This window comes from Mustela erminea, chromosome 16 (genome assembly GCF_009829155.1).
Source record: "Mustela erminea isolate mMusErm1 chromosome 16, mMusErm1.Pri, whole genome shotgun sequence".
NCBI lineage: Eukaryota > Metazoa > Chordata > Mammalia > Carnivora > Mustelidae > Mustela > Mustela erminea.
The window spans coordinates 59,032,211-59,056,933 of record NC_045629.1 but is presented as its reverse complement, the minus strand read 5'-3'; the positions used below and the strand labels follow the sequence as shown (position 1 = coordinate 59,056,933).

General features: G+C 33.4%; 1 protein-coding gene across 5 annotated transcripts in view; it reads left to right on the top strand.

Moving 5' to 3' along the window:
* The window catches only part of CSMD3 (CUB and Sushi multiple domains 3), a 1,246,643-nt gene that overhangs the window by 1,107,789 nt on the left and 114,131 nt on the right, over positions 1-24,723 (top strand). For all 5 annotated transcript variants that reach the window (XM_032316321.1, XM_032316320.1, XM_032316319.1 and 2 more), the window contains 3 exons: positions 18,758-18,876; positions 20,146-20,215; positions 24,524-24,640. In XM_032316321.1, coding sequence (XP_032172212.1) covers positions 18,758-18,876; positions 20,146-20,215; positions 24,524-24,640 — 306 coding nt within the window. The remainder of the gene's footprint in view (positions 1-18,757; positions 18,877-20,145; positions 20,216-24,523; positions 24,641-24,723) is intronic.

Here is a 24,723-nt window from a genome sequence, read left to right as displayed (position 1 = left end):
TGGGTAGATTGTATATTTATAGGGATTCTTCCATTTCTTCTATCCAGTTTATTGGTGTGTAATTGTTTATAGTAGTCTCTTAAGATCCTTTTTATTTCTATTGTATCAGGTGTAATGTTTCTTCTTTCATTATAAGTATTGTCTAATTGTAAAAAGAACTGGGTTCTATAGATATTTTGAACCTGTAATTGGACTAAGTGACTTTTCTGGTGACAGAAAATGTACACTAATCGTCCAAATCTTTAAAAAACTTTCAGAGACAAAAATGGCTTTTGTGCCTTAATTAAAAACAGATAGGAGACATATATGATTTTGTTTTTGTTTTTGCTTTTGCTATATAATATTATCACAAGTGTAATGGGCGATTATTTTGGTAATTTTGAATTTATGTACTCTCTGTCTACAATGTAATCTCCAGGAAGATAAGATCTGTCATTAATGCAAGACCATGTCCATTTAGGAAATCCTTTTATCTCCTGCACTAAACATAGCCCTTGAATTTTATGTTGGCTGTGGTATAACACCTAGAAGTAGAAGATAAATATATAATATTGGCACATATTATTAACATCAGTAAACTTATACTGATGCTAGTGTTCATTAAGGCATTTAATACCTTAATCTGCACACATTTTGTACTTCTGTTGGCTTTTGCTGCCTGATGGTAAGTAACACCACTAGGTATTATGCCCTCAATATCATTTTTCCAGGCCACTCTATCCATCACTGTAACATCATAACCTGCATGGGAAATTCTGATAAAATAGAAATTCCCTGTGGGAAGGAACAGGGGCTGTAATGATAGACATGTGCTAAATAAATACTGGTTAATTGGTTTGGAACAAATTTGTTTTTGGTTTATTTTGAAGTTCACTTTCCAGCTATTGCTAATCTCAGATATAACAAGTCTATTGCTGTAACGTAAATAGATAACAAATCATTAAAAGAAGATTCAATCATTCATTCTTCATTCAACCATAAATATATGGAATGCCTGCTATATATCAGACAGTATGCTCAACATGGAAAATGCAAAGATAACTATGTCACCATCTTTCTTTGGGAAGATCACAGTCTGGTAGAAGAGACAGGAAGGTAAAGCATTAACATGGTGCTGTAAATGTAGAATAGAGATATTTATGGTAGAGTACAGAAAAGTGGAAAGTAATGAGCTCCATTAAGGAAGTTCAGGAAGTACTTCAAACAGTATATGACACTTCGGCAGAGTCTTAACAAGTAAACGGATTTTGCAGTTAGACGAGAGGGATTCGTTTTTTTTAGCATGAAAATTTCATGTTCAGACAGAGCTTTGACATATGGCACATTCAGGGGAAGTACACCTGGTTCAGTAGGACTGGGGTGTAAGTTCTGAGGCAGCACTAGGAACTAAGTCTATTTCTGTAGTCAGGGCTATTCCTGAAAGGTGTAGGATGTCATTATCAGAAATTGACTTCAGTATTGATAACACAGTTTAAAAGAAGCACGTTTTGATAGGTATTCGTAATATAGATTATTAAATTATCATACTAAGCAAAGAAATTGAAAAAAAGTTTTTTTTTAAGTTTCTCATATACAACTTTTGCTTTTATAAAATGTTTTGTTGGATGCCAAAAATGTCCTTTATTAGTATAGGATATATAGGATCATTAAAATTTAATGATATCGTTTAACAATTATTCATATTTTTTCAGATGATTCTTTTGATTAGAAAGTCTTTTTTTTTTTTTTTTTTAGATTTTGTTTATTTGAGACAGAGAGAGAGAGGACAAGCAGAGGGGAGGGGCGTATAAGGAGAGGGAGAAGCAGACTCCTTGCTGAGCAGGGAGCCCATCTTGGGACTCATTCCCAGGACCCTGACATCATGACCTGAGTAGAAGACAGCTGCTTAACCAACTGAGCCACCCAGGTGCCCTTGGTTAGAAACTCTTAATTATGTTCAATAAATGAAGGAAATTGAGTCATATCCCATTCAATAAATAATAAATATTAATAATATGTTGGAGTTTGCTTCTTCGAACAAATAATTGAGAGTTTGATCTTAAAGGAAAACAATGACTAGTGCACTTAAACTCTCATATTTAGGTCTTGTAAACTGACATCTTTCACAGAAAAGACATACTAGAAATATAATCTAAGCATCCTAAATCATGATCTCTAATTTAAAAAGTAGATTTGAGTACCTATGTCAAGAACGGTAGAAGGATTAGAAGGTAAATGAGATAAATCTCTGTTCTAATCAAGTGTAAACTTTATTACATGAAATGTGTTTTTTGTCCTATTATTTATAATTATTTATCTGACTATGTTATGAGTTATTTCTACAAGATGAGCAATCAAAGAATGCTAGAATTTTCTAAGTTAGTTGTCTGGGTCAAATTTAAGAATGTGGCAAAGAATTTACCATTGGTAATGAATGAGCATAGAACAAATAATGTATAGTTGTATATATTATATATGCAGTTGCTTTAAAAAATACGTGTCCTCACAGGGAATGGAATTTAGTTTGTTAGCTTTGAGTTCACATAATCTGAAGTAGATAATCACAAAATGATGCTTTGACTTCAAACAGATCCCCAGATACTTCTTAATAATTATTAGATATCTTGATTCTCCACCCATAAGAAAAACAAAGAAAAATGTTTGGCACTGTATGTAGGCAATGTAAGGACAATATTAACATTTCAAAAATCAAAAAGTGGAATCCTATTAGAAAATGATAAGATGACCAGCAAAACTTGTAAGCATTTGTTGAGGGCCCTTAACTAACACATCAAATTATTTGCTGGATATTCTCTTTTAACTGGAACAAAATTCTTAAAAATTTAAAAAATAAATATAATAAAAAAATACTAGTACTACAAAAAGTACGTGAAGTTATAGTAACACATTAACATTTATCAAATTCTAACAATAGAAGTAGTTAAACTATTCTCAAGATAGAAAAAGACCTTTCTTTATGGAAAAATTAAATAAATCATCACTCAGTAGTTATATTTGGTAATGTTGTCACGTAAAAATGCCTCAGTTCCATGTGCTGCTTTTAAACAAGCCAGTGAATCTAAATTTAAATAGAAACTATAAATAGATGAAGTGTAGAGAAATAAATCGGAAAAATTTATAGAGAATGGGAAAAGCGGATAGGGGGACAGATAAAAAGGGGAGAAAAGAGAAAATGACCCAATTAGTGGATGGTCATGAAATCTGTGCCAGAGAATGCCTGATGTTCTTTTAATTAATTAAAAGCCTGTGTGGCTCAGTCGGTTAAGCCACTGCCTTCAGCTCAGGGCATGATCCCAGGACCCTGGGATCAGTCTGAAATCAGGCTCCTTGTTCAGCAGGGAACCTGCTTCTTCCTCTGCCTGGCACTCTCCCTGCTTGTGCTCTCTCTCTCTGACAAATAAATAATAATTTTTTAAAAAATCTTAAAAACAAGATTTTTGGAATATTCTCCATGTTTTCTAATCTATTGTCTGATCAATAAGGACACTTCACAATACTGATTAAGTGTAAGAGAATGGTGGGGAGGTCGAACAAGGGAATTTAAGTCCAACTTTATAGAAATAAAATGACTAATAACTTATGCTCTAGTCTCGAGGACAAATTTATGAAACAAGCTATGGCAGTAGTTTTGGCTGCCTGTTGCTAACAGATTGAAAAGCAGTTACAATACATTTTGTGGATCAAATGCTGTCTAGAGCAGCTGTGATTTTGATATGGTGTCCAGCAGGGTAATCTCAAAGTCTGTGTGATCACTCAGTACACACTTGAATACATCCCTTCCAGAAATGCTGAAGAATACACCCAAGCACAGTGTCTTTTTTTTTCCAAATAGTCTGTCTTGTCTATGGAGAGGGTACCTTAATTTCTGTCTTCCCTTAGTGAAGAAAGATTTATTTTGTAGTAATGCAATGATCTGACCACTTGTGGAGGTAGGATATATTAACTAGACATAAAAATTTTAATGAACTTTATGGTTTCAGAAGCCCCTCTAGTAGTGGTTGAGATATAAGAATACAGTGGCCTCCTTAAGAGGAAACTATTTTTTTTAATGACTATAAAGACTTCTTGAAAGAATTTAAATCTAACTTTTGATATTTAGAAAAAGCAAAATGCTTAAGCAGTTGGGTACTAGGAAAATTATGTGTGTGTGTGTGTGTGTGTGTGTGTGTGTGTGTGTGTGTGTGTGTTATAAACAAGGTAGTTATATTAACTTTTCTCCATTGAGAAGACATCTATTTTGCTGCACATTTTTGGTATTTCATTTCTGGAAGCCTCTACAATAGGAGTTCTGCCCACAGGGTAACATAAGGAGGGAATCACAATGGGGAAATAATGGTCTCATAATCACATTACGAATACCAGCAGCAGATGCAGAAGACATTAAGGTTTGCTATAAAAAGGACAGATTTCAAGTTTGTTTGTTTTGTTTTTAACCAAGAAAGTAGTCTCTTCCTATATTCCTAAAGGATGATTTTAAATAGTAAAGGTTTCAGGAAACGTGGCAGGTGTTCCTCTGTCTTGGGAAATGGAAATTTGGCTGAGATTCCTTCCAGCAAGTGAGTATATTCTCTGTCTGATTTTCCTACTCACATATGAGGCTTTTAGAAAACAAATTCTAGATTATCCAGTGGCATAATTTCTAGGCAGATATGCCTTGATTTTTATTTGATTGAAAGGTAAATTCTGACAAATAGGTTGATTTTTATCTACAATGCTCTTTTCCTCCTCGAACTGGAGATCATGACATTTTAACTTAGGAGCACCTGACTATTATGATTATATTAACATCAGACAATTCTGATGTTCCTTGAGCCCATTCTATTCTTCCCATGCCTTGATCTCATTATTTCTAAGGCCCATTTCGATCATTTCATGTCATTGTTTTCCTATTACCTATTAAAGGCATCATTCTTTAGCCTCCTACTCCAACAGTAATTTTATATGTCATTTTTTATCACATGTATTTTGTAATATTTCCCTATTTAATCAAATTAAGTAATTGTTTATTTGCTAAATATGTCATGTGTTTCCTCTTTCCTCCTCCTCCCATTCATTTTCTCCATCTGAATGCCCCACATTTCTTCTTTTTGTGCTATCCAACTCTTAATTTATGTATTACCCTAAATCCTAACTGATCTTATCACTTCATTCTAGAAGTGTTTTTCTTCTTTTTCTGGATTCTGATATCATTCTCTTTCACTCCCTCAATGCCTATGTATTTACTAATTCAGCAAATATTTACTGAACATTTGTGGGTCAGGCATAGTTTGCATTTGTGAATGAAAAAGACAATATCCTTTCATCTTAGAGATTATAGTCTAGCAGGTGAGGAAAAAAAGTGGAAAATATAATAAATTATTAAGCTATAGAGCACTTCAGAAAGTGAAAATTCATAGCAGATAGATGGGGATACCTGGGTGGCTTATTTGGTTGAGCAATGAGTCTAGATGTCATGATCCCAGGACATGAGGTCGTGATCTCAAGGTTGTTGGATCATGTCCTAGAATGGGCTCTGCACTTGGTGGGGATTCTCTTCTTCTGCTCTTCCTCCACCCCACTCTTTCTCTCTCTAAAAATAAATAAATAAATGATAAATAAATAAGTAAATAAATTATATCTTGGAAAAGAAAGATAGATGAAGGGTTGAAGTGTCAGAATGCTAGGGCTTCGGAGAGGATATTTTGATGGTCATGGTAGACCTTCAAGAGAAGGTGACATTTGAGCACAGGTTGGAACATGGTGTGAGAATAAGCTTTATTGATATGTGAGGAAAAGATGTATTGGGGATAGCCAGAATAAACACCCTAAAACATAAGTATGAAGAACAGCAAAGAGGTGAGAGCAGGAAGAAATGAGGTGATTGAGAAAAGGAGAGATGTGGTCTTGTAAGCTATTGTAAGGATGTAGTTTCCCCCTCTAATTGAAATGGGACTCACTAGAAAGTTTGAGCAGAGAAATGGCATGCTCTGACTTATAAGGTAGTGTGGTAGATTGCAATTATGACTGTTTAGGTAATTGATTTTAATTTGCATTCTTGAAGTATTTTTCAATGAATGTTAAGCTACTTGAGGGCAGTGTATTTTATATCATTTATTTCTGATATTGTGCAACACTATGTTGTATTTTTGTATTTTCATCCTCAGTATTTTCTAGAAAATTGAAAAAAAAAGTAGCTACATTTATCTAAAGAAGGTAATTGTAAATTTATGTAGTTATACTAGTTTGAATGGTTGTACATTATGACTGGCTGATATCTCAAGCAGCTCAGAGTGCTGATAGCCAACAAATCAGTTGCACCAGCCATGTCAGTTTCTAATAGGTTGTTTTGTTCATTATTTATTAAAGAAGAAAGACTAGCCTTAAAAACAAAATAAAACAAAAACTACATTTTTAAAGTTAGAAAATAAATTGTTTTTGTACCACTTTGTTTTCTTCTGTGTTAGTCTACATTTTTAAAGAAGATTTCTACATAACTGGGCTAAACTTTTTCATATGATTTTGCCTTTTAAAATATTTGAGGCAAATTTTGTAATTTGGTAATTACTGATATTTGAGGCTCACATTTGCTTGTCTATCCATGATGGTTTTCAAAGTGTGGGATATCTGTAGTATAAGCAGCCATTTGTATGAGATCAAAAACTAATGATGTATTGTATGGTGACTAATAGAACACAATAAAAAGAAAAAGAGCCATATAAACCATGAGCATTTGAACGACTGCTTAGGTTCTTTGACAGCAGCTTAACAATACTTACAATGATTATTATAATCATTATATTGTTATCATTATGTCATCAGAAAGTTAACATTTTTCTAAGGTTTTATTTATTTGAGAGAGAGGGAGAGAGAGAGCGTGCACAAGTGGGTAGAGGAGCAGAGGGAGAGGGAGAAGCGACTCCCTACTGAGAGTCCCACTTGGGGCTCCATCCCAGGACTATGAGATCAGGGCCTGAACCAAGGCAGGTTGCTTAACTGACTAAGCCACCCAGGTGCCCCAAAAAGTTAACATTTTTTTCAAGTGTTCAATATATGTCAAATACAGTATAAATATTTTATAGATATATCTTTATTTAATTTTCCCAATTATCTTGTGGCAGGTACTATTTTTAATTCTATTTTATAGGTAATAAGCTCATACCTACATATTTTTAAAGTCAGCAAATAGTAGAGGTAGATAAACATTTCAGAGAATTTGATACTGGAGCAAGCAGTTCTGACCACAATATTATAGTCCTTATAGTTTCTTCCCATAATTTTCCATCTCGGTATTTCTTTCTAAATACAACAACACCACTTGTGTATGCATCAAATGTTTGTCAAGTACTTACTAATTACCAGATATAATTTCTAGGTGTAAGTGCTACAAATTTGCATAATATCTAGCCCTAAAATCCTGCAGACTGATTGTAAGGACATGCAAACAAGTGCAAAATTACAATGTAAACTTTTTTTGTATTGTTATGTAAGTTGGTACTTCTGAGATAAATGTGCATTATAGTCATTGAAGTTTCATTAAACAGTCTAGATAAAGCCCTACCCCAGAAGTTCAAGTCAGTGTTTCTGAGATTCAGCCACACATTTGCACTTTAACCATCCTTCCAAGATTACTCTCAAAATCACCGAAATATAAGGACATCTTGTATAATTTAGGGGATTACACAAAGAAGGTAGTGATCAAATCTGTTAAGGTTTACTAACAGCGGAGTGAAGGAAAACTTCACCAAAGGATGAATAGAAGTCTTACTGGCAGGAAAGAATTAAAGTGTATATATGGAATTAGTTTGGTACTTTGAAGGGACTTCTTGAAATGTAGGTGGATATAAAAGCATTTATTCTAGAATCAGACTTCAATTTCTATCTTGACAATGCCAGCCATCTGATAGCCATGTACACAAGACCATTCCTCAAGTTCCTTAAAAACTCAGTTTCCTTATCTGTGATATGGGATAATGATAACACCTAATCTGAAATATTTCTTCAGAATTAAATGAGATCATCCATGTGAAAGTATTTATCAAAATGCCTGGTCCATAGTAAACTCAATAAAGATCATCTTCTACTACTGATGAGACGAACCCAATGTGACTACATTTGTCAAATGGTATTTTAAGTGCTGAAAGATTAGATTAAGGAGGCGACAGATACTTTCTTGGAGACATACTCAAAGATTTCAATTTGTAGAGTAACTGTTTACTTTTGAATTTTTGAAGGGCCCTTCTATTTTGGAAAATGGAAAATGCACTGCAGGAAGAGAATAGGCCTAAAGCAAGGGATTGCAATAGTTTACATGAGAAAATCTGAAGTAGGTTATTATGGTTGTGTAAAGTTTGTGGCTGGTTAGTTGTTTGAGATGAGAGAGAGGGAGGAGTAGAGAATGGTTGTTAGGTTTCTGGTCTTTTGTTTTGGTTTTTGTTTTAAATCATACCACTTCCTATAATCACAACCTTGCTTTATTCCTTTGGAGAGCTGGACTTTTAATTCCTTAGGGTTTTTCTTTGATTTTTTAGATCTTAGCTGTTGAATTAAATAAACCAGGGTCAACAGAACCACTTTTATTTATCTGTAGTAATTAGACCTTACAACTTACAGTGGGATCTAGGAACCAAAAGTATTTCCTAATTTAGCTAGTGGTAACTTCAGTATTAAGTACATAATTTAAAGAATGAAATTGGTATAGAAGGCACATATGGTGCTTGCAAAATAAGAAAATATGGCAAATGGATGTCACATTTATTGTGTGTGTGTGTGTGTGTGTGTGTGTATATTTTGAATATTTATAGTCATGGTGCTCAAATTATGCTCTGTTGGAGGCCATAGTTGGTCCATAAGTGAATTGAATCAGGGCAATTTTTCTAAATTAAAGACACACAAAGCTAGGCAGTAATATAAATTTAGAATCTTTTTCTCTCTTTATTTCCTTTTTTTTTTTCAGTTTCATATGTAGTGTTCAGTGATTCATCAGTTGTGTAAAATACCCAGTGTTTATAACCTCACATACCGTCCCTAATGCCCATTATCCCATTGCTTTTTTCTGACACTTTAATGTCTTATATTAATTTTTTAAAAGATTTTATTTATTTATTTGACAGAGAGAGATCACGAGTAGGCAGAGAGGCAGGCAGAGAGAGAGAAGGAAGCAGGCCCCCTGCTGAGCAGAGAGCCCAATGCGGGACTTGATCCCGGTTTCCTGAGATCACTACCTGAGCTGAAGGCAGAGGCTTAACCCATTGAGCAACCCAGGTGCCCTCTTAACCTTCTTTTACCTAAGCCCCTGCTGAGCAGAGAGCTCAGTGTGGGACTCCATCCCAGGGCCCTGAGATCATGACCTGAGCCTAAGGCAGAGGTTTAATACACTTAGCCACCCAAGTGCCCTCTTCTATTGATATTGTGCTAACAGATTCTAACAAATTACCTGATATAAACAGGTAGCCTATATTAATGGAAAGAGTAAGAAAAAAAAAAAAAACATTTTGCTTTCTGTTAATAACAAAAGGGATTGAATATTGAAGAGAAAATAGGCAGACAGAGTAGAAGATAATTTTCCATAGCAACCACGAGGAAAACTAAGACAAGGAGTTTAGAGGATACATTTTTCTCTCTCAGTAAATAAAAATTAAAACATTAGTTGAGATTCTTATTAGTATTTTGCTATTTTCTGACATGAGTTATCATAAGCTTACATAAAACTACCTCATTTTTTGGTGTTGGGAATGTGTGCTGGTAATCATGTGAATAGATACATCTGCTTCGAGTTAATATATTTTTTTCTAACATATAATGTGTCAAATTTATCTGTCTTCTAATCCTCAAGAGCACTGGCAAGTGGGAATTCATTTGTAAATTGACAATTTGTATATTTTTGTTTGTTTGTTTGTTTTTGACAAATATGATCCTGGTTGTAACTGTATGGCTTGCATAAATGTATTTTTGCTAGGAAAAATGTCCCTTGTGCATGAAATGTCCTTAAATATATCCATTGTTAGTAAGCTTCCACAAAGAGATCTTATAATTTCTAGTTGCTCTGACATTTGGTTCTGTTAGATCTTTATCATTAACAGTTTTGGGATGACAATTTGATTATAATATGAATATGTAATTTCCTTCATATTTCCTTAAACTTATTGCCCTACACATTTGTATCTCACTAATGGAAAATTCTAGAGGGACAGTGGAGCATCTATAAATCAGTGAACAGCTTTTGGTTTTGAACTTATACAAACGTGCTTGTTTTAAAAGGGCAAAACTACATGTAGTAATTGTATTTCCAAATTTAAGGAAAGGCACTCAAAAATCTTAGGACACAGCACTCGGAGGAACGCAAAGGTCCACGTTACCGTAATGAATCTATTTTTCTATCCTCCTAAACTTGAGAACACTCATGGTATATATACCACCAATAATTTTGCTATAAATCCTGGGAAAACACAGGTGGTCCAAAAATATCTTTCCTTTCTGTTTATTAGTTGAAGGGCTGGTCTGAATACCACAAAGTATAAAAGTTGTCATAAAATAGTAAATGCCTAGACATGTATTCATTTAACTCTAGCTTATAAATAACAAAAGATTCAAATCAGTACAATAGTTATTTTACTGCTTTCCATCCTTGAGCAATATGCTTAAGATATAATGCATTAGGTCTTAATGAGTTTATTTTTATAATCCCTAAAAATGGTTTCCTCCCTTGGGCTAATTAAATAATTGATTATTTGAGAAAAATAGTGATTTTAAGATTAATTATATTTTTACTTAAACTAATTTTCTTGTTCTAACTAGTTTATGCACATCATCTCATAAAATGTTAATTGTAGAAACATCTCCTGCTCAAATTAAATTATTAATATTTGTCATTTCTAATTTCAATTGCCATTAACAGAATATATTAAATGCAAACAAGTGTAATTGATTTTGCAAACACATCTTACTCCTTAATCCTATAAGACCATTATTTTTTATCATAGTTTCCTCTTTTCTTTGAATCAAAATATATTTTGTGATCATTGTATTGAATTTTTACCTCTTTGTGGTATTGACTTAGAAATGGTTTCCACCTAAATTCCTGAATTCTGGAAACATTGTAGTTTTGTATTACAAAACTTTCTCTAGCTGTATCTTGAACTAAGATCATTGATCCTGGGCTCTTGGTTTTTCTCCCAGTTAAACCAGTAATATTTTAGCTTATATAAGAAGCTTTTTATTTTGGGTCAAAGACTTCAAGGTACTTAACTTCTTGGCACTTTATATTACTTTTTACATAATTTATTTATATTCCTGGAGTATGTATGCAAATCCATTGATCTTAAACATACAGAAACATACTCTCATGGCAACAGAAAAAAATATCCTTTATCTAGAATGCTAAATGACAACTCACTTCCATGGTTAAAACCACTAAATAATGTTAGTTACTATGTCCCTGCCACTATTTTAACCATTATGTATATCTTGTTTTCTTTAACCATTGCAATATTCCTATCAAGTCAGTATTTCTACATCCCATTTAGCAGATGAAGGAACTGAATCACAGAAATCATTTCAGACATTACCAAAAAGATCAAGAAAGTAGTGGAGCCAAGAGGCAGATAAAGATTGTATTCTTAATAACTTTGAAATTTTCCTTCTATGCCCACAGAAAGAAAATACAATTTCCTACATTGACTAAGATTATAAAACAGTTCACAATGTATATTTTTTCTCCCTTTCAGCTTCATTTCTTGATGCCTTTCCCAAGAAAACCACTCCCCCTCTTTTCCATAAAAGAAGGAAAACTCGCTTAAAAGTTCATTGAACATGCTGTCTTGTCTGCCAGCGTATCACATTCACCTTACCCCTCATTATTATGAGTTGGTAAAATATATACTTTTTTAGTAAGGTTATGCTTTTTTATTTTTATTAAATGGATTATTATCCATTTCCAATGTCTTTTCTTTTTCAAGTTTTTATCTAAATTCCAATTACCTAACATACAGTGTAATAATAATTTCAGGTATAGAGTTTAGTGATTCATCACTTCCATAGACACCCAGTGCTCATCACAAGTGCCCTCACCTGTTTAACCATTCCCCCTCCCCCCTCCTCTCCAGGAACCTTCAGTTTGTTCTCTACTGTTAAAAGTCTGCTTTCTGGGGTATCTGGGTGGCTCAGTTGGTTAAACGGCAAACTTGGTTTCTCAGGGTCCTTGAGATCAAGCTCTAAGTCAGGCTCTGCACTCAGCTCAGTTTGCTTGTCCCTCTTCCTCTGCTCCTTCCCCTGCTTGTGCTCTCTCTCTCTCTCCCTCATAAAGAACAAATAATTATTTTTTTAAAAAAAGAGTCTGTTTCCTAGTTTGCCACTCTTTTTTTTCTTTTTAGTAGAGTTATTCTTTATGAAATAATTATTTTCACAAAGGATGTCCTTCACTTACTGTAATTTTTCCACTACCTGTAATCTTTTAAACCAGTCCCCACTCCTGCTTCCTTAAGAGTTTCTTTAGAGCAAAGTTGTTAATGTCCCTAACCAATCTTTGCATTTCTGGCTTATAACGTGATACAGAATACACAATAGGTATATAGTAATTGCTTAAGATATCAGAGTCTGTTTAACATTTTATCATTTAACTTAGCATTAAACTGTAGACTAAAATTTGAGTAGTTTCTATTACTGAATATTCAATTAATTATTCCAAGTAATGCTATGTTAAATGTTAATTGAGGTAAGAACAAGTAAAGTAAGTAAAAATTTAAGGATCAAGGTAAATGTGAGCTAAATCTGCACCACAACATGTTCCTAAACCACTGTTGCCCATCAGTGACTATTAAGTCAGAATTGTTCTTCTGAAAAAACTTACAATTATCCAAGTTACCTGTTACATAATAGGTATTAAAAATATCTGTATATTGGATTAATTAATTAATTCAAAATATATTATCAGCAAAAAAGTCTGCGTGTTTGCCATTGGAGTTTTTTCTCAAACTAGTAGATGAGCTTATGTTGAATTTACCCTTTGATTGTCACCAACTTTTAAAATTGTCACCAATTTTTAAAAAATTATTATCTTATAATAATAAATGTGGAATGCCAAATGACAATTCTAGCATATTTTAAAAACTCATGGGACACCTGGGTGGCTCAGTAGGTTAAGTATCTTCCTTTGTCTCAGGTCATTATCCCAGGGTCCTGGGATCAAGTCCCATGTCAGGCTCTCTGCTCAGCGGGAAACCTGCTTCTCTCCGTCCTTCTGCCCCTCTGCCCCCACACTTGTACTCTCTCTCTCCATTTCTGTCAAATAAATAAATAAAATCTTAAGAAAAAAAAAAAAAGCCCTCTTATGGGAATACCTGGGTGGCTCATTCTGTTAAGCAGCGGATTCTTGATTTCCTTCAGGTCATAATCTCAAGGTTTTGGGATTGAGCCCTGGATCAGGCTCCCTTGATCAGCAAGAAGTCTGCTTAATGATTCTCTCTCTCCCTCTGCCCTTCCCCCATGTTCACCTCTCTCTCTCTCTCTCTTTCTTCCTAAAAATAAATAATAAATAAAATCTTAAAAAACAAAAACAAAAAACAAAACATATATAACAAAGATAGCAATAATAGTAATCCTGGAGTACCTCAGTGGTGCAGTTGGCTGAGTGGCTGGCTCTTGGTTTTGGTTCAAGTTATGATCTCAGAGTCAAGGGATTGTGCTCTCTATCAGCTCTGTGCTCAGTGCAAAGTCGGCTTCAGGATTTTCTCTCTCCCTCTGCCCCTCCTGAGGCTTGCTTGCACTCTCTCTCTCTCTAAAATAAATAAATAAATCTTAAAAGAAAAAAAATAATTGTTACCTTAAGTCCATTATTTAGAGAAAAATTTAAAATTGAAGACCTGTAAAATATTTAAAAAATCATATCGTACTCCTACAGAACACTACCTTTGTGCAAAGACACATGATTCAATTCCTGTTCCTTTCTTACATGTATACAGATGCAATATTTTGGTCATTATTTTCAATAAATTTATAAATAGGTTGTTTTTTTCTATTTAAATTCAATTAGCCAACCTATAGTACATCATTAGTTTTTGATATATAATGTTCAGTGATTCGTTAGTTGCATATAACGTGCCCTCCTTATTGCCCATCACTGAATACGTAGATTTTGATGTTAAATTTGTGAAGGAGGTTTTCCTTATACAAAACAATGTTACAGGGAGTCTTAAGTAATTAAGCTTTCTTCTTCTCGCTCTCTGCCTCTCTCAAAGCATCAAAGACTCATTAAAATCATTATGGCATACTGGAAAGTAATATACATATATATATATAATCAGAATGATCAGATATAAATGATCTGATTAAGAACATTTGTACTGCAGATTGATTGCCTTGTGAACAGAACTGGAAAGAACAGTTTTTGGTTATAAATAAACGGTTATAAATAAAAGCTGGAAATGTGAAGAACTGAGGTTTCAGTATTTTCATTCAGGGTGATTGCCTGCACTAATTTGACAACAGTCATAACTCTTTGCAATTTTTGATGTGGATTTGTCCCTGGACTCATTTCTGTTTGTTTTTGGCTACAACAGCAGATTAATTGATCCAATTTCCATTAAAAAAATTCACCCAGAGCGTATCTTTGATTGCCAACACCAAAATCGACACTCATAAAACTGAAAATGACTCAATATTTTGATTGCCTTGGTTAATCAGGAGAGCATACTTTTCAACATTTTTACAAAATTTCTCTTTTTTTGCTGATTCTTACAAATAACCTATTGATTTTATTACTTATGAAGAAGTGAAAATAATTCTTAAAAAACACCTTACAAATTTTTTGAAGCATAGTTGACATACAAGATTATATGAGTTTCAGATGTATAACATAGGGATTCAACATTTTTGTAATTATGAGTAATCACCACAATAAGCCTGGCTGCCTTAAAACTGCCATTAAATGGCAGTTTTTTAATGTATTTATCTATTTTAAATTGTTTTTAGAGAGAGGGAGAAAGTGATGGTGGGAGGGGCAAAGGGAGAGGGATAATCAGGCTCCATATACCCAGCCCAACGCAGGCTCTGTCTCATGACCCCAAGATCATGACCTGATCCAAAGTCAAGAGTTGAATACTTAACTGACTGAGCCCCCTGGGCATCCTAGAGTTTATTTGTTTATATAAAAATGTAAAATATGAACTGCAAGATTTTTAGATATTTCTGTTTTATTTTCCTTAATGTACAAAAAATAATTGATTGCACAAAAATGAGAGAGGCCATCAGTAACTTCTTAACTGACTATCTCGTCACCTTACTTTCTTCCCTGGAATAATCATATTCAACAGATTAGCTGGTCCAACTCAGTGTCATCTTCAACAATAGAAGGGAGTATGTTCTTATACCCCCAAGTTCTTTGCTAGTAATTATTTACCTAGTAGGTCAGTGATGTTATTATTTATAAAATTAATTCATGTTCATTATAAAAATTCTGTAAATTCAGAAAAATACAAGGAAAGGCATATAAATCACCAATAATCTCATAACCAAGGACTATAACCTATGCTAATATTTGGCATATTTCCTTTTGCTCATTTTTCTCTGTGATAATATGTATACGAAAATCTTTGACTTACAAAATTGCTATTCTGTAGTTTATAGAGTTTATAGAGTTTTAAATCACATTTTTATTTTATTTTAAGATTTATTTTGTTTGAGAGAGAGAGGGAGAGAGAGCACATGCATGGTTGGGGGTGGTACAGAGGATGAGTGAGAAAGAAACTCCAGACTCTGCTGAGCACAGAGCCAGGACACTGGGATCACGACCTGAGCCAAAACCAAGAGTCTGACGCTCAACTAATTGTGCCACCCAGGCACCCCGGGCGTTTTATATCACATTTTTAAAGTTAAAACTTTTAAAATATTTTACTATGTCAGTATATATTATGTGTAAGCCTCACTTAAAAATGAGGCTCTCAATATTTTATAGTCATCACTGTACCATAGTTTTATTTGTTCTCCTCCCAGAAAAAGAAATCATCACTTCTGCATATTAATAGTTTTCTGTGTATATGACCCTGAATGGAGTACTTGATAGAAAGAAAAGAAAAATGAATGTGTACAAAATTTGGCCTTCTCAGTAAGAATGACTGCAAGAATGACCTTAGTGGTAAAGAGTAATAAATGTAATATATATTTTTTTAATTTTCCTTTTTTTTTTTTTTTTAAATAACCAGTTAGCCAGTGGGAGAAACCCATAAGGGAATACTAACTCCCCAAACATCAAGATTGTACCAAAGGAAGGTGAAATCTTATTTATAAGATCTTCTTTTCTCCTCTTCTCTTATTTATAAGACATATATGTTTATATCATAAATCACTCTTTTAGGATACTCATTAGTACCTGAAACAGGCTTTTGAAATCAGATAAATTTATTGTGTAAGGCCCATTAGTGGGTATTAGATGGGATTAAAACAAAAATAAGTTTCTATCACTTTTAGATCTCAAAATCTAGCTGAGGAAGTGAGACATTAACCCTTAAAATGTTAAAGGTAGGTAACAATGGTGACTTACTTTGCCTAGGTCCATAAATTCAAGATTACAAAACCCTCAAGAAATATGAGGCATTATGTATGGTTAGAGACTTAGTTAATTGAACCCTAAGTGTTGGAACTCCAATCCATAGACTTCCCTAACGTCCTCTAGGGCTGCTTCAAATGCATTTCCAAATGACCAGTTTACTCTTCTTCCCTGTCTTCCTTTCTGACCTAATCATAATTCTATCAAGTTAGTACTTTTATGTCATTTTCTATCCTTAAATATCACCTAATTTGGAATGATTTTTAGCTACTCTGAACATAGTATTATTAGATAGAGAAAGTATCTTCCATTTGCAGAGCTAGACACTAGTATTTATTAAGAAGTTATCAAAGTAGAGATTCATGTTCTTTTTCATACTATTCATTTATCCAATCAACCAATGTTAATTGAATGCTTCCTTAAGATGCTGTGCTCTAAGCTGCCCTTAAGGAGTTTCAATTCTCATAGGGGAAATAAATATTGAACAACTAATTACACAGTTATTTTTTCATTATTTATGTTAAGCACCATGAAGAATGTAGAAAGTGGTGCTAAGAGAGCATTCATCAGAGGGAAATATCAAGGACTAAAGAATGTCTGAAGTATTGTAATTCTTTAGGATTCAGTTTTTAATATATTTTTCATGAAATGAATATATATGATGATTTTGGAGGGATGACTATTTCCTGCCATAGTTTAAATATACATTAGATTATCTTCTAATGTGAACCACAAATAATTGAATAAAAACATTAGATTTTATTGAGGATAAAAAAATTTCTTAATAATAATATATTTTTCAAAATCTTTTGGCAAAAAAATCAATTTTTTCAGACTTTAAATCATTTTAGGAAAAAAACTTATATTTAGTATGCTTTTATTCTCTTATGTTGAAAAGTATATTGTTAATGTAAAAATAATGGAAGTGTTTTGAATTCTGGAATTATCTCTTCTTCAGAAATAACTGATTTCAAGTGTCACCTAAACATTTCAGGTTTCAATAAACTACATTTTTCTCCTTTGCGATTATAATGTATTTGGAGAACAAATCTTCTTCTTCTTCTTCTTCTTTTTTTTTTTCTCTGAGAACAAATCTTACTTAAAAATACATTTAAGGGCTCCTGGGTGGCTCAGTGGGTTGGGCCTCTGCCTTGGGTTCTGGTCATGGTCTCAGGGTCCTGGGATTGAGTCCTGAATCATGCTCTCTGCTCAGTGGGGAGCCTGCCCCCCCACCTACTTGTGATTTCTCTCTCTGTGTGTCAAATAAATAAATAAAATCTTAAAAAAAATACATTTAAAAACTTTTACACGTGGAACACCTGGGTGGCTCAGTCAGTTAAGTGGCTGCCTTCTGCTGAGGTCATGATCCCAACATCCTGGGATCAAGCCCTGCATCTGGCTCCTTGCTCAGCCAGGAGTCTACTCCTCCCTCTTCCTCTGCCTGCCATTCTGCTTACTTGTGCTCTTTATCTCTCTGTCCAATAAATAAATAAAATATTTTTAAAAATTACTGTAATGAGTACCTCACACTATGTCTCATAAATTAAAAGACCATTTTGTATGAAAGAAGAAGGAACCAGGTGATATGGACAAAATAGCAAAAAATTTTTAGTATTTTATTAAGCATATTTTATGAATATAATTTTAGATTACTCTCAAAATAAATTATTGTTTTATTCCTTAAGGGATTTTCTTTTTATGAATTTTTAATTTTTATTTTATAGTAGAAGACATTTATTTTTTATTTTTTACGATTTTTATTTATTTATTTGACAGACAGAGATCACAAGTAGATAGAGAGGCAGGCAGAGAGAGAGGAAGGGAAGCAAGCTCCCCACTGAGCAGAGAGCCCGATGTGGGGCTCCATCCCAGGACCCTGGGATCATGACCTGATCTGAAGGCAGATGCTTTAACCCACTGAGCCACCCACGTGCCCCTAATAGAAGGCATTTAGACTGTGAGTTAGAAAAGACTTTAAGTGTAATCACAACATTATTTAATGGTTGATGCCATGAAAATTCAAAGAACAGTTCTATGGTACGGTTCCAAAGCACATTGCTTTTAACAACCATAGTTAAATATTATTCACACTTAAATAGTACTCACAGAACATTCCTAATGTCCCCAATGTAAAAATCTAGTTTTAATGACACCACCATTCAATTTTGGTAATTTAATATGCATAATGTAAGCATTCATTATTTAAAAGTTACTTATGCTAATATCTTTACATGTTCTCAGCAATCGGTTTGGACTCCTGTCCTGAACCACAAACTCCTAGCAGTGGAATGAAAATTGGAGACAGATATATGGTTGGTGATGTAGTATCCTTTCAGTGTGATCAAGGATATTCTCTACAGGTAAGTCTATTTTTAAATTATAGTTTGGATTTGCATTGCTTTTTCAGAATATTTTAATGGAGTGATGACTGATAATCCAAAAGTTTTAAAACAATATTGACTTCAAACTGTATACTGTAGCCTTAAGCCAAAAGTTATTCAATTTGTCCATAAAACATACTCATGAGAGAAATTACTAGAATAGACTAAATATGCTTTGTTCGCAAGTAACCAGAAATTATTTTTGAATCAAAATTAATCTTTACTACACAATTTTCTCTCTGTTCAAATAGGATGTACCAACTCTACTCTTGGATCTTTAGGATTTGAAAATAAAAACAAAGTGCTAATTAGAACATTAAATGAAATTACCATGAAAATAAATTTTTGAAGTTAGTGAAAATCAACCAGAAATATATGTTAGACGGTCTCAAATTTATGGTTCCATAAAAATCTCTCTAAAGAATTGACCTAATGGGCGCCTGGGTGGCTCAGTTGGTTGAGCAACTGCCTTTGGCTCAGGTCATGATCCCAGACTTCCAGGATCGAGTCCCGCATCGGGCTCCCAGCTCCTTGGGGAGTCTGCATCTCCCTCTGACCTTCTCCTCTCTCATGCTCTCTCTCACTCATTCTCCCTCAAATAAATAAATAAATAAAATCTTAAAAAAAAAAAAGAATTGACCTATTAAGTAACTGAGAAAAAACAAAAAAAGAGGCAGCAACTATTTCATATGTTTAATAAATAGGTTCCTTAGAGAAAGTAAAATTAAAAATTGATGATTTATAGTCTTCAACATTTCATTATAAATTACTAGTCTCAGAAGTACAATCCAATATTTCTGGACTTTATATTTCAGTTTAAAATTTAATATATCTTAATTGACTCATTTTAATATTTTATGAAGTATTTTAAAATTATTCTTTACCATATTTTACCTTGAATATTATTGAAATTTATTATAAATATTTATATATATGGTCATTTCACTCACATAATCATTGAAATATCCCAGTAGAATATGTTTCAGTGGAAAAATGTTAAGTTTAAAAAGCATAATTCTGATGTGATTAGGAGTCTTAGTTTTTCTACCAGGACCATGTCACTTTTTACATTTTATCACAAGGTATATAATTAACTTTATTATTTCAAGTTATACTGAGAATTCTAGCCAAAGTTTAAAAAATATGAAAAATGATAATATATATTTTATTTTTATAGTGACCATTCACTGTGTTATGTTTAATTTAGTCTTTTTAAAATGTGTACTGAACTGCATCTTTTTTATGTAGGGTCATTCTCACATCACATGTATGCCTGGACCTGTAAGAAGATGGAATTATCCAATCCCAATTTGTTTGGGTAAGTTGAAGAACTGTAAATCACTGATAAGCTTTGTCAAATTTTAAAGATATACCCTATGTTTGATGTTGCTGAAATATATAGTTTGCCTTTTGTCAGGTTTTATGGAAATGATATTTTTAAAAATATTTTATTTATTTATTTGACAGAGATCACAAGTAGGCAGAGAGGCAGGCAGAGAGAGAGGAGGAAGCAGGTTCCCCATGGAGCAGAAAGCCTGATGTGGGGCTCCATCCCAGGACCCTGGGATCATGACCTGAGCTGAAGGCAGAGGCTTTAACCCACTGTGCCACTGGAAATGATATTTTGAGATAAATATTTCACATCTTTTTTTTATTTTAAATTTTCACAATTTTTTTTTAAACCTCAAACTACAATATCGATGGATGACTTTAGAAATTGAGAAAAGGTACTATGTTTTTCAATCTTTGGAAACTTTTCTCAGTATTATATGATAGAAATATCCATAGATCAGGAAAATAAGTAAGTATCCCATTGCTTCCTATTGACCCAAAATAGATAAGGAATCTGGAGTCTACCAAAGAGAGCATGACATCACATGAAATGTCTTCACTGTTGACAGGCAGTTGAGATATGGAATATATAAAAATAACACTTGGATCTTACAAAGTTTGGGATCCAGTTTTTGCCTTAACTTCATCCTGCATCCAGTTATTTCTAGCCACTTTTTCATTTTCTTTTTCTCTTCCTCAGTTCTGGTATCAGTGTGCAACTGTAATATCCTGGGATCTATAGAGTATGAAAAAGAAATGTGATATATAATCCCTATTTTTAAAACATTCATTTACCATTTAGAGTGATACAAATAAAAGACATGAATTAAGAAAGAAACTCAGTGTCAAGTTATATAATTCGCTGCATCATAGATTTTCAGAAAGATAAGATGGTACTAACCCAAGTCATTGGGAAATAGCCCATAAAATTTACAGTTTTAGATGGTAATGTAATTAAGATCAATAGATGAGGAAGATAGCCTTTTCTGAGTAGGAAAAAGGTAAAAAGCAAGAGTTGGTGTGATTTATATGACTTAACCTCTGTGTTATATTAGTTTGCTTGAGCTGCTATAAGAATACAATAGGCGAGTGGGTTAGACAACAGAAATTTATTTCCTTACAATGTTAGAAGCTAGAAATCCAAGATCAAGATGCTGGAAGGGTTGTTTTCTTGTGTGGTCTCTCTCCTTGGCTTGTAGATGGACTTCATCTCCCTGCATCTTCATATGGTCTTTTCCCTGTGTGCAAATGCCTCTGGTGTCTTTTCTTATGAGGACCACAGGTACTGTTAGATTAGGGCTCCACGCTTATAATTTCCCATAACCTCAGTTACCTCCTTAGAGGCCCTAATTCCAAGCACAACCAGATTGTGAGTTAGGGCTTTCATGTATGAATATAGTGGGAAGGTGGTTCAATCTGTATTGCCTACATGCGTCCTATTCTTGAGTCCATTAGAAAATAATGTTTAGGAGTAAGGATGTTTTTAAGTGGCAAAAGATATTGAAAGCATTCAGAATTTAGATTGGATGATATTTTTTAGATATGACCAAAGTTTACAATATATAGTTAAGTATGAAAGGCTTAAAATGACTCACAGTATGAGCCTATTTTCATTACATGCATCCCTGTATAAATACACACATATATATTTTTCTGCAGAAAAAGAAATACAAAATTTAATAGGTTATCTATGGGTAGTAAAATTAGAGGACATTTTCATTTTTCAGTCACTTTTCTGCATTTTATAGATTTTTTCCAATAAACTTGTACTGTATTTGATAAACAAAGTACTTGAAGTGATATCATGGCCATATTATAAAGAGAAACTGAAGCGTAAGGCTGATTCAGATAATGTCTTAAAGCTCTAGATATCAGGTAAAAAGGTTGTACAGCCTTGTGGACTGGAAAATAAACAATCTTCCAGATATTCTGATGGATGGAAAGAAAAGTCACTTGAGATTTTTAGGTAATAGAGACAAATCAGAAAGAACAATCAAAGATGATCTTATCTTAGAGGACTATGGTTGTGTTTACCTTGGAGGCTATAGTTGTGTCCTTAATAAGAGTGTAATGGGGCAAAATAGAATCTAGTACAGAGTCACTGGTAGAACACACAAAATTGTCATTAAAGACCCAGGAGTGTGTGAAATCACAGAGACATAGGGAAAACAAGCATGAATGCAGAGCTGAAGGCAGATGCATTTTGGGGTTTCTTTTTTATGTGTTTCATGACTTGTCATTCTTTCTTTCTCCTTCATGATCTCTTCTTCATTTTATTTCCTTCTTTCTCCTCTGATTTTGGGATTTAAACTCTAGAAAGGTGAGCAATGCTGAGTACAGGATTTTCAGGTCATATCTGAAGAGAAAGAAAGTAGCAGAATTGGAAGAACAATGAGCAGGTGAAAGACGAGATTTTGAAGGCAAGAGGGAAGATAGTCCTTGTGCTCTTTTACCCGAAGTTCTGGATAAAGCGAAACAAACCTACAATGCAGTCTTGTCAGAGATTGTAAAATATTTTTGAATGGCCAAAATATTTTCTCTGTCCCTCATTAATTATCAGACTCTGTGATGAATATATATGAACGATCAATTTTAGAAAAAGCAATTTTTGAGTCTTAATTGCACCTGTACGTTGACAATTACTCTGGTTTGAGGATAGATGAGCTGAGATTTCAGAAAGATGAAAAAATGCACAGGTGTATCTTTAGATATCAATGGAAAGAAAGGTTAATGTGACTATTGCTTTATTATATATATATACATATATATATATACACACACACATATAGATATAGATACACATACAATGGTAAGATGATATAATTTATTCAGTTCACATAGTTAAAATAGCTATCAAACAGGTTACTAATATACAGAACATTGATGATATTTTTACTGAATTTGCTTTTATGATATACAATCTGAGGTTTGAGTATCTTTTATTATTCTTCACAACAAATAAATGAATGTAACTGCAGGTATGTGTTATATACAGGTAGTTTTCAAACTTAATGCACAACCATGACATTTTATTCTCTCTTTTTTTTTTACAAGTTTTTTTTTTTAAAGATTTCATTTATTTATTTGACAGAGCGATAACAAGTAGGCAGAGAGGCAGGCAGAGAGAGAGGAGGAAACGGGCTCCCTGCCAAGCAGAGCCCTATGTGGGACTTGATCTCAGGACCCTGGGATCATGACCTGAGCCGGAGGCGGAGGCTTTAACACACTGAACCACCCAGGCGCCCCCATGACATTTTGTTCTTAATCCCACAATTAACAAATGTGTATTTTAGTCCTTATATGATGAAATAATAAAAATGTACTTTTTTAAAAAAGATTTTATTTATTTATGTATTTTTTTATTAAATTTTTTATTTTTTATAAACATATGTTTTTATCCCCAGGAGTACAGGTCTGTGAATCACCAGGTTTACACACTTCACAGCACTCACCAAAGCACATACCCTCCCCAATGTACTTTTAGAGGAAAGAATTAGTGTCTCAAATGCAATGACTCTTTTAATACATGTTAAATAGTTATATGTAATCATGAGCTTGGCTAATTATCTATTCTTATAATTTTTGCTAATTTATTAATAGCAAATCAATATAGTAGAGATTCCAGAACAAGCACTTTTAAAAATTATGTTGAATTTCTCAAACTGGCGTGCATCTTGTTTTTTCTTTCTCTAGGCTTGGTCTAAATTTTTTAGGATAAAGGACAGCCATATCCCATGTGTGTTATGTGAATCCATGACATATTACTGATAGAAACCAATCTCTTTCTTAAAACTCTTTAACCTTCTCACAAAAAAAAAAAAAAAAAAGGAGGGAAGGCTGGGAAAAAGTGTTCCCTTATGAATACAGTATTTAGAATGGATATTATTGGCTTGATTTTTTTTTTTTTCTAAATTGTGTCATCTTTGGAACGAATGAAAACATTCCTGGAGGTACTCACAGATAAGAAATAAACTGCCTGTTATGGAAAAGGACATATGCTCCTTGTTTGATTGTATTCACTGCACATAAGCTACTTCTTGCTGGGCAATAATTGATTTAGCTTGCATTTATTGCTGAGGAAGGAAGTATATTGTCTTTTTAAGCTATTTTAGAAAATGCATTGTCAATTGATTATATTTGATTACTAGTGTATGGTATGAATGAGAGTTGACAATATTAAAATTTATGTCAAACAGTTTTAACTCAGACTTAAGACTTGAAATGATTTCAATTTGTTTTTAATACAGTAGAGTATTCCATTACTCTGGCTTACATGGGATCTCTCCTTTTGTAGCTCAGTGTGGTGGTGCAATGTCAGATTTCAGCGGTGTGATCCTCAGCCCCGGGTTTCCTGGAAACTACCCTAGCAGCTTAGATTGCACATGGACAATAAAGCTGCCCATAGGTTTCGGTATGTATAGTAAAAACATGTGAGAAAGATTTCTGTATCATGAATGTACCCTTATAAAGAAATATCAAGGTCTAGTAAAAACT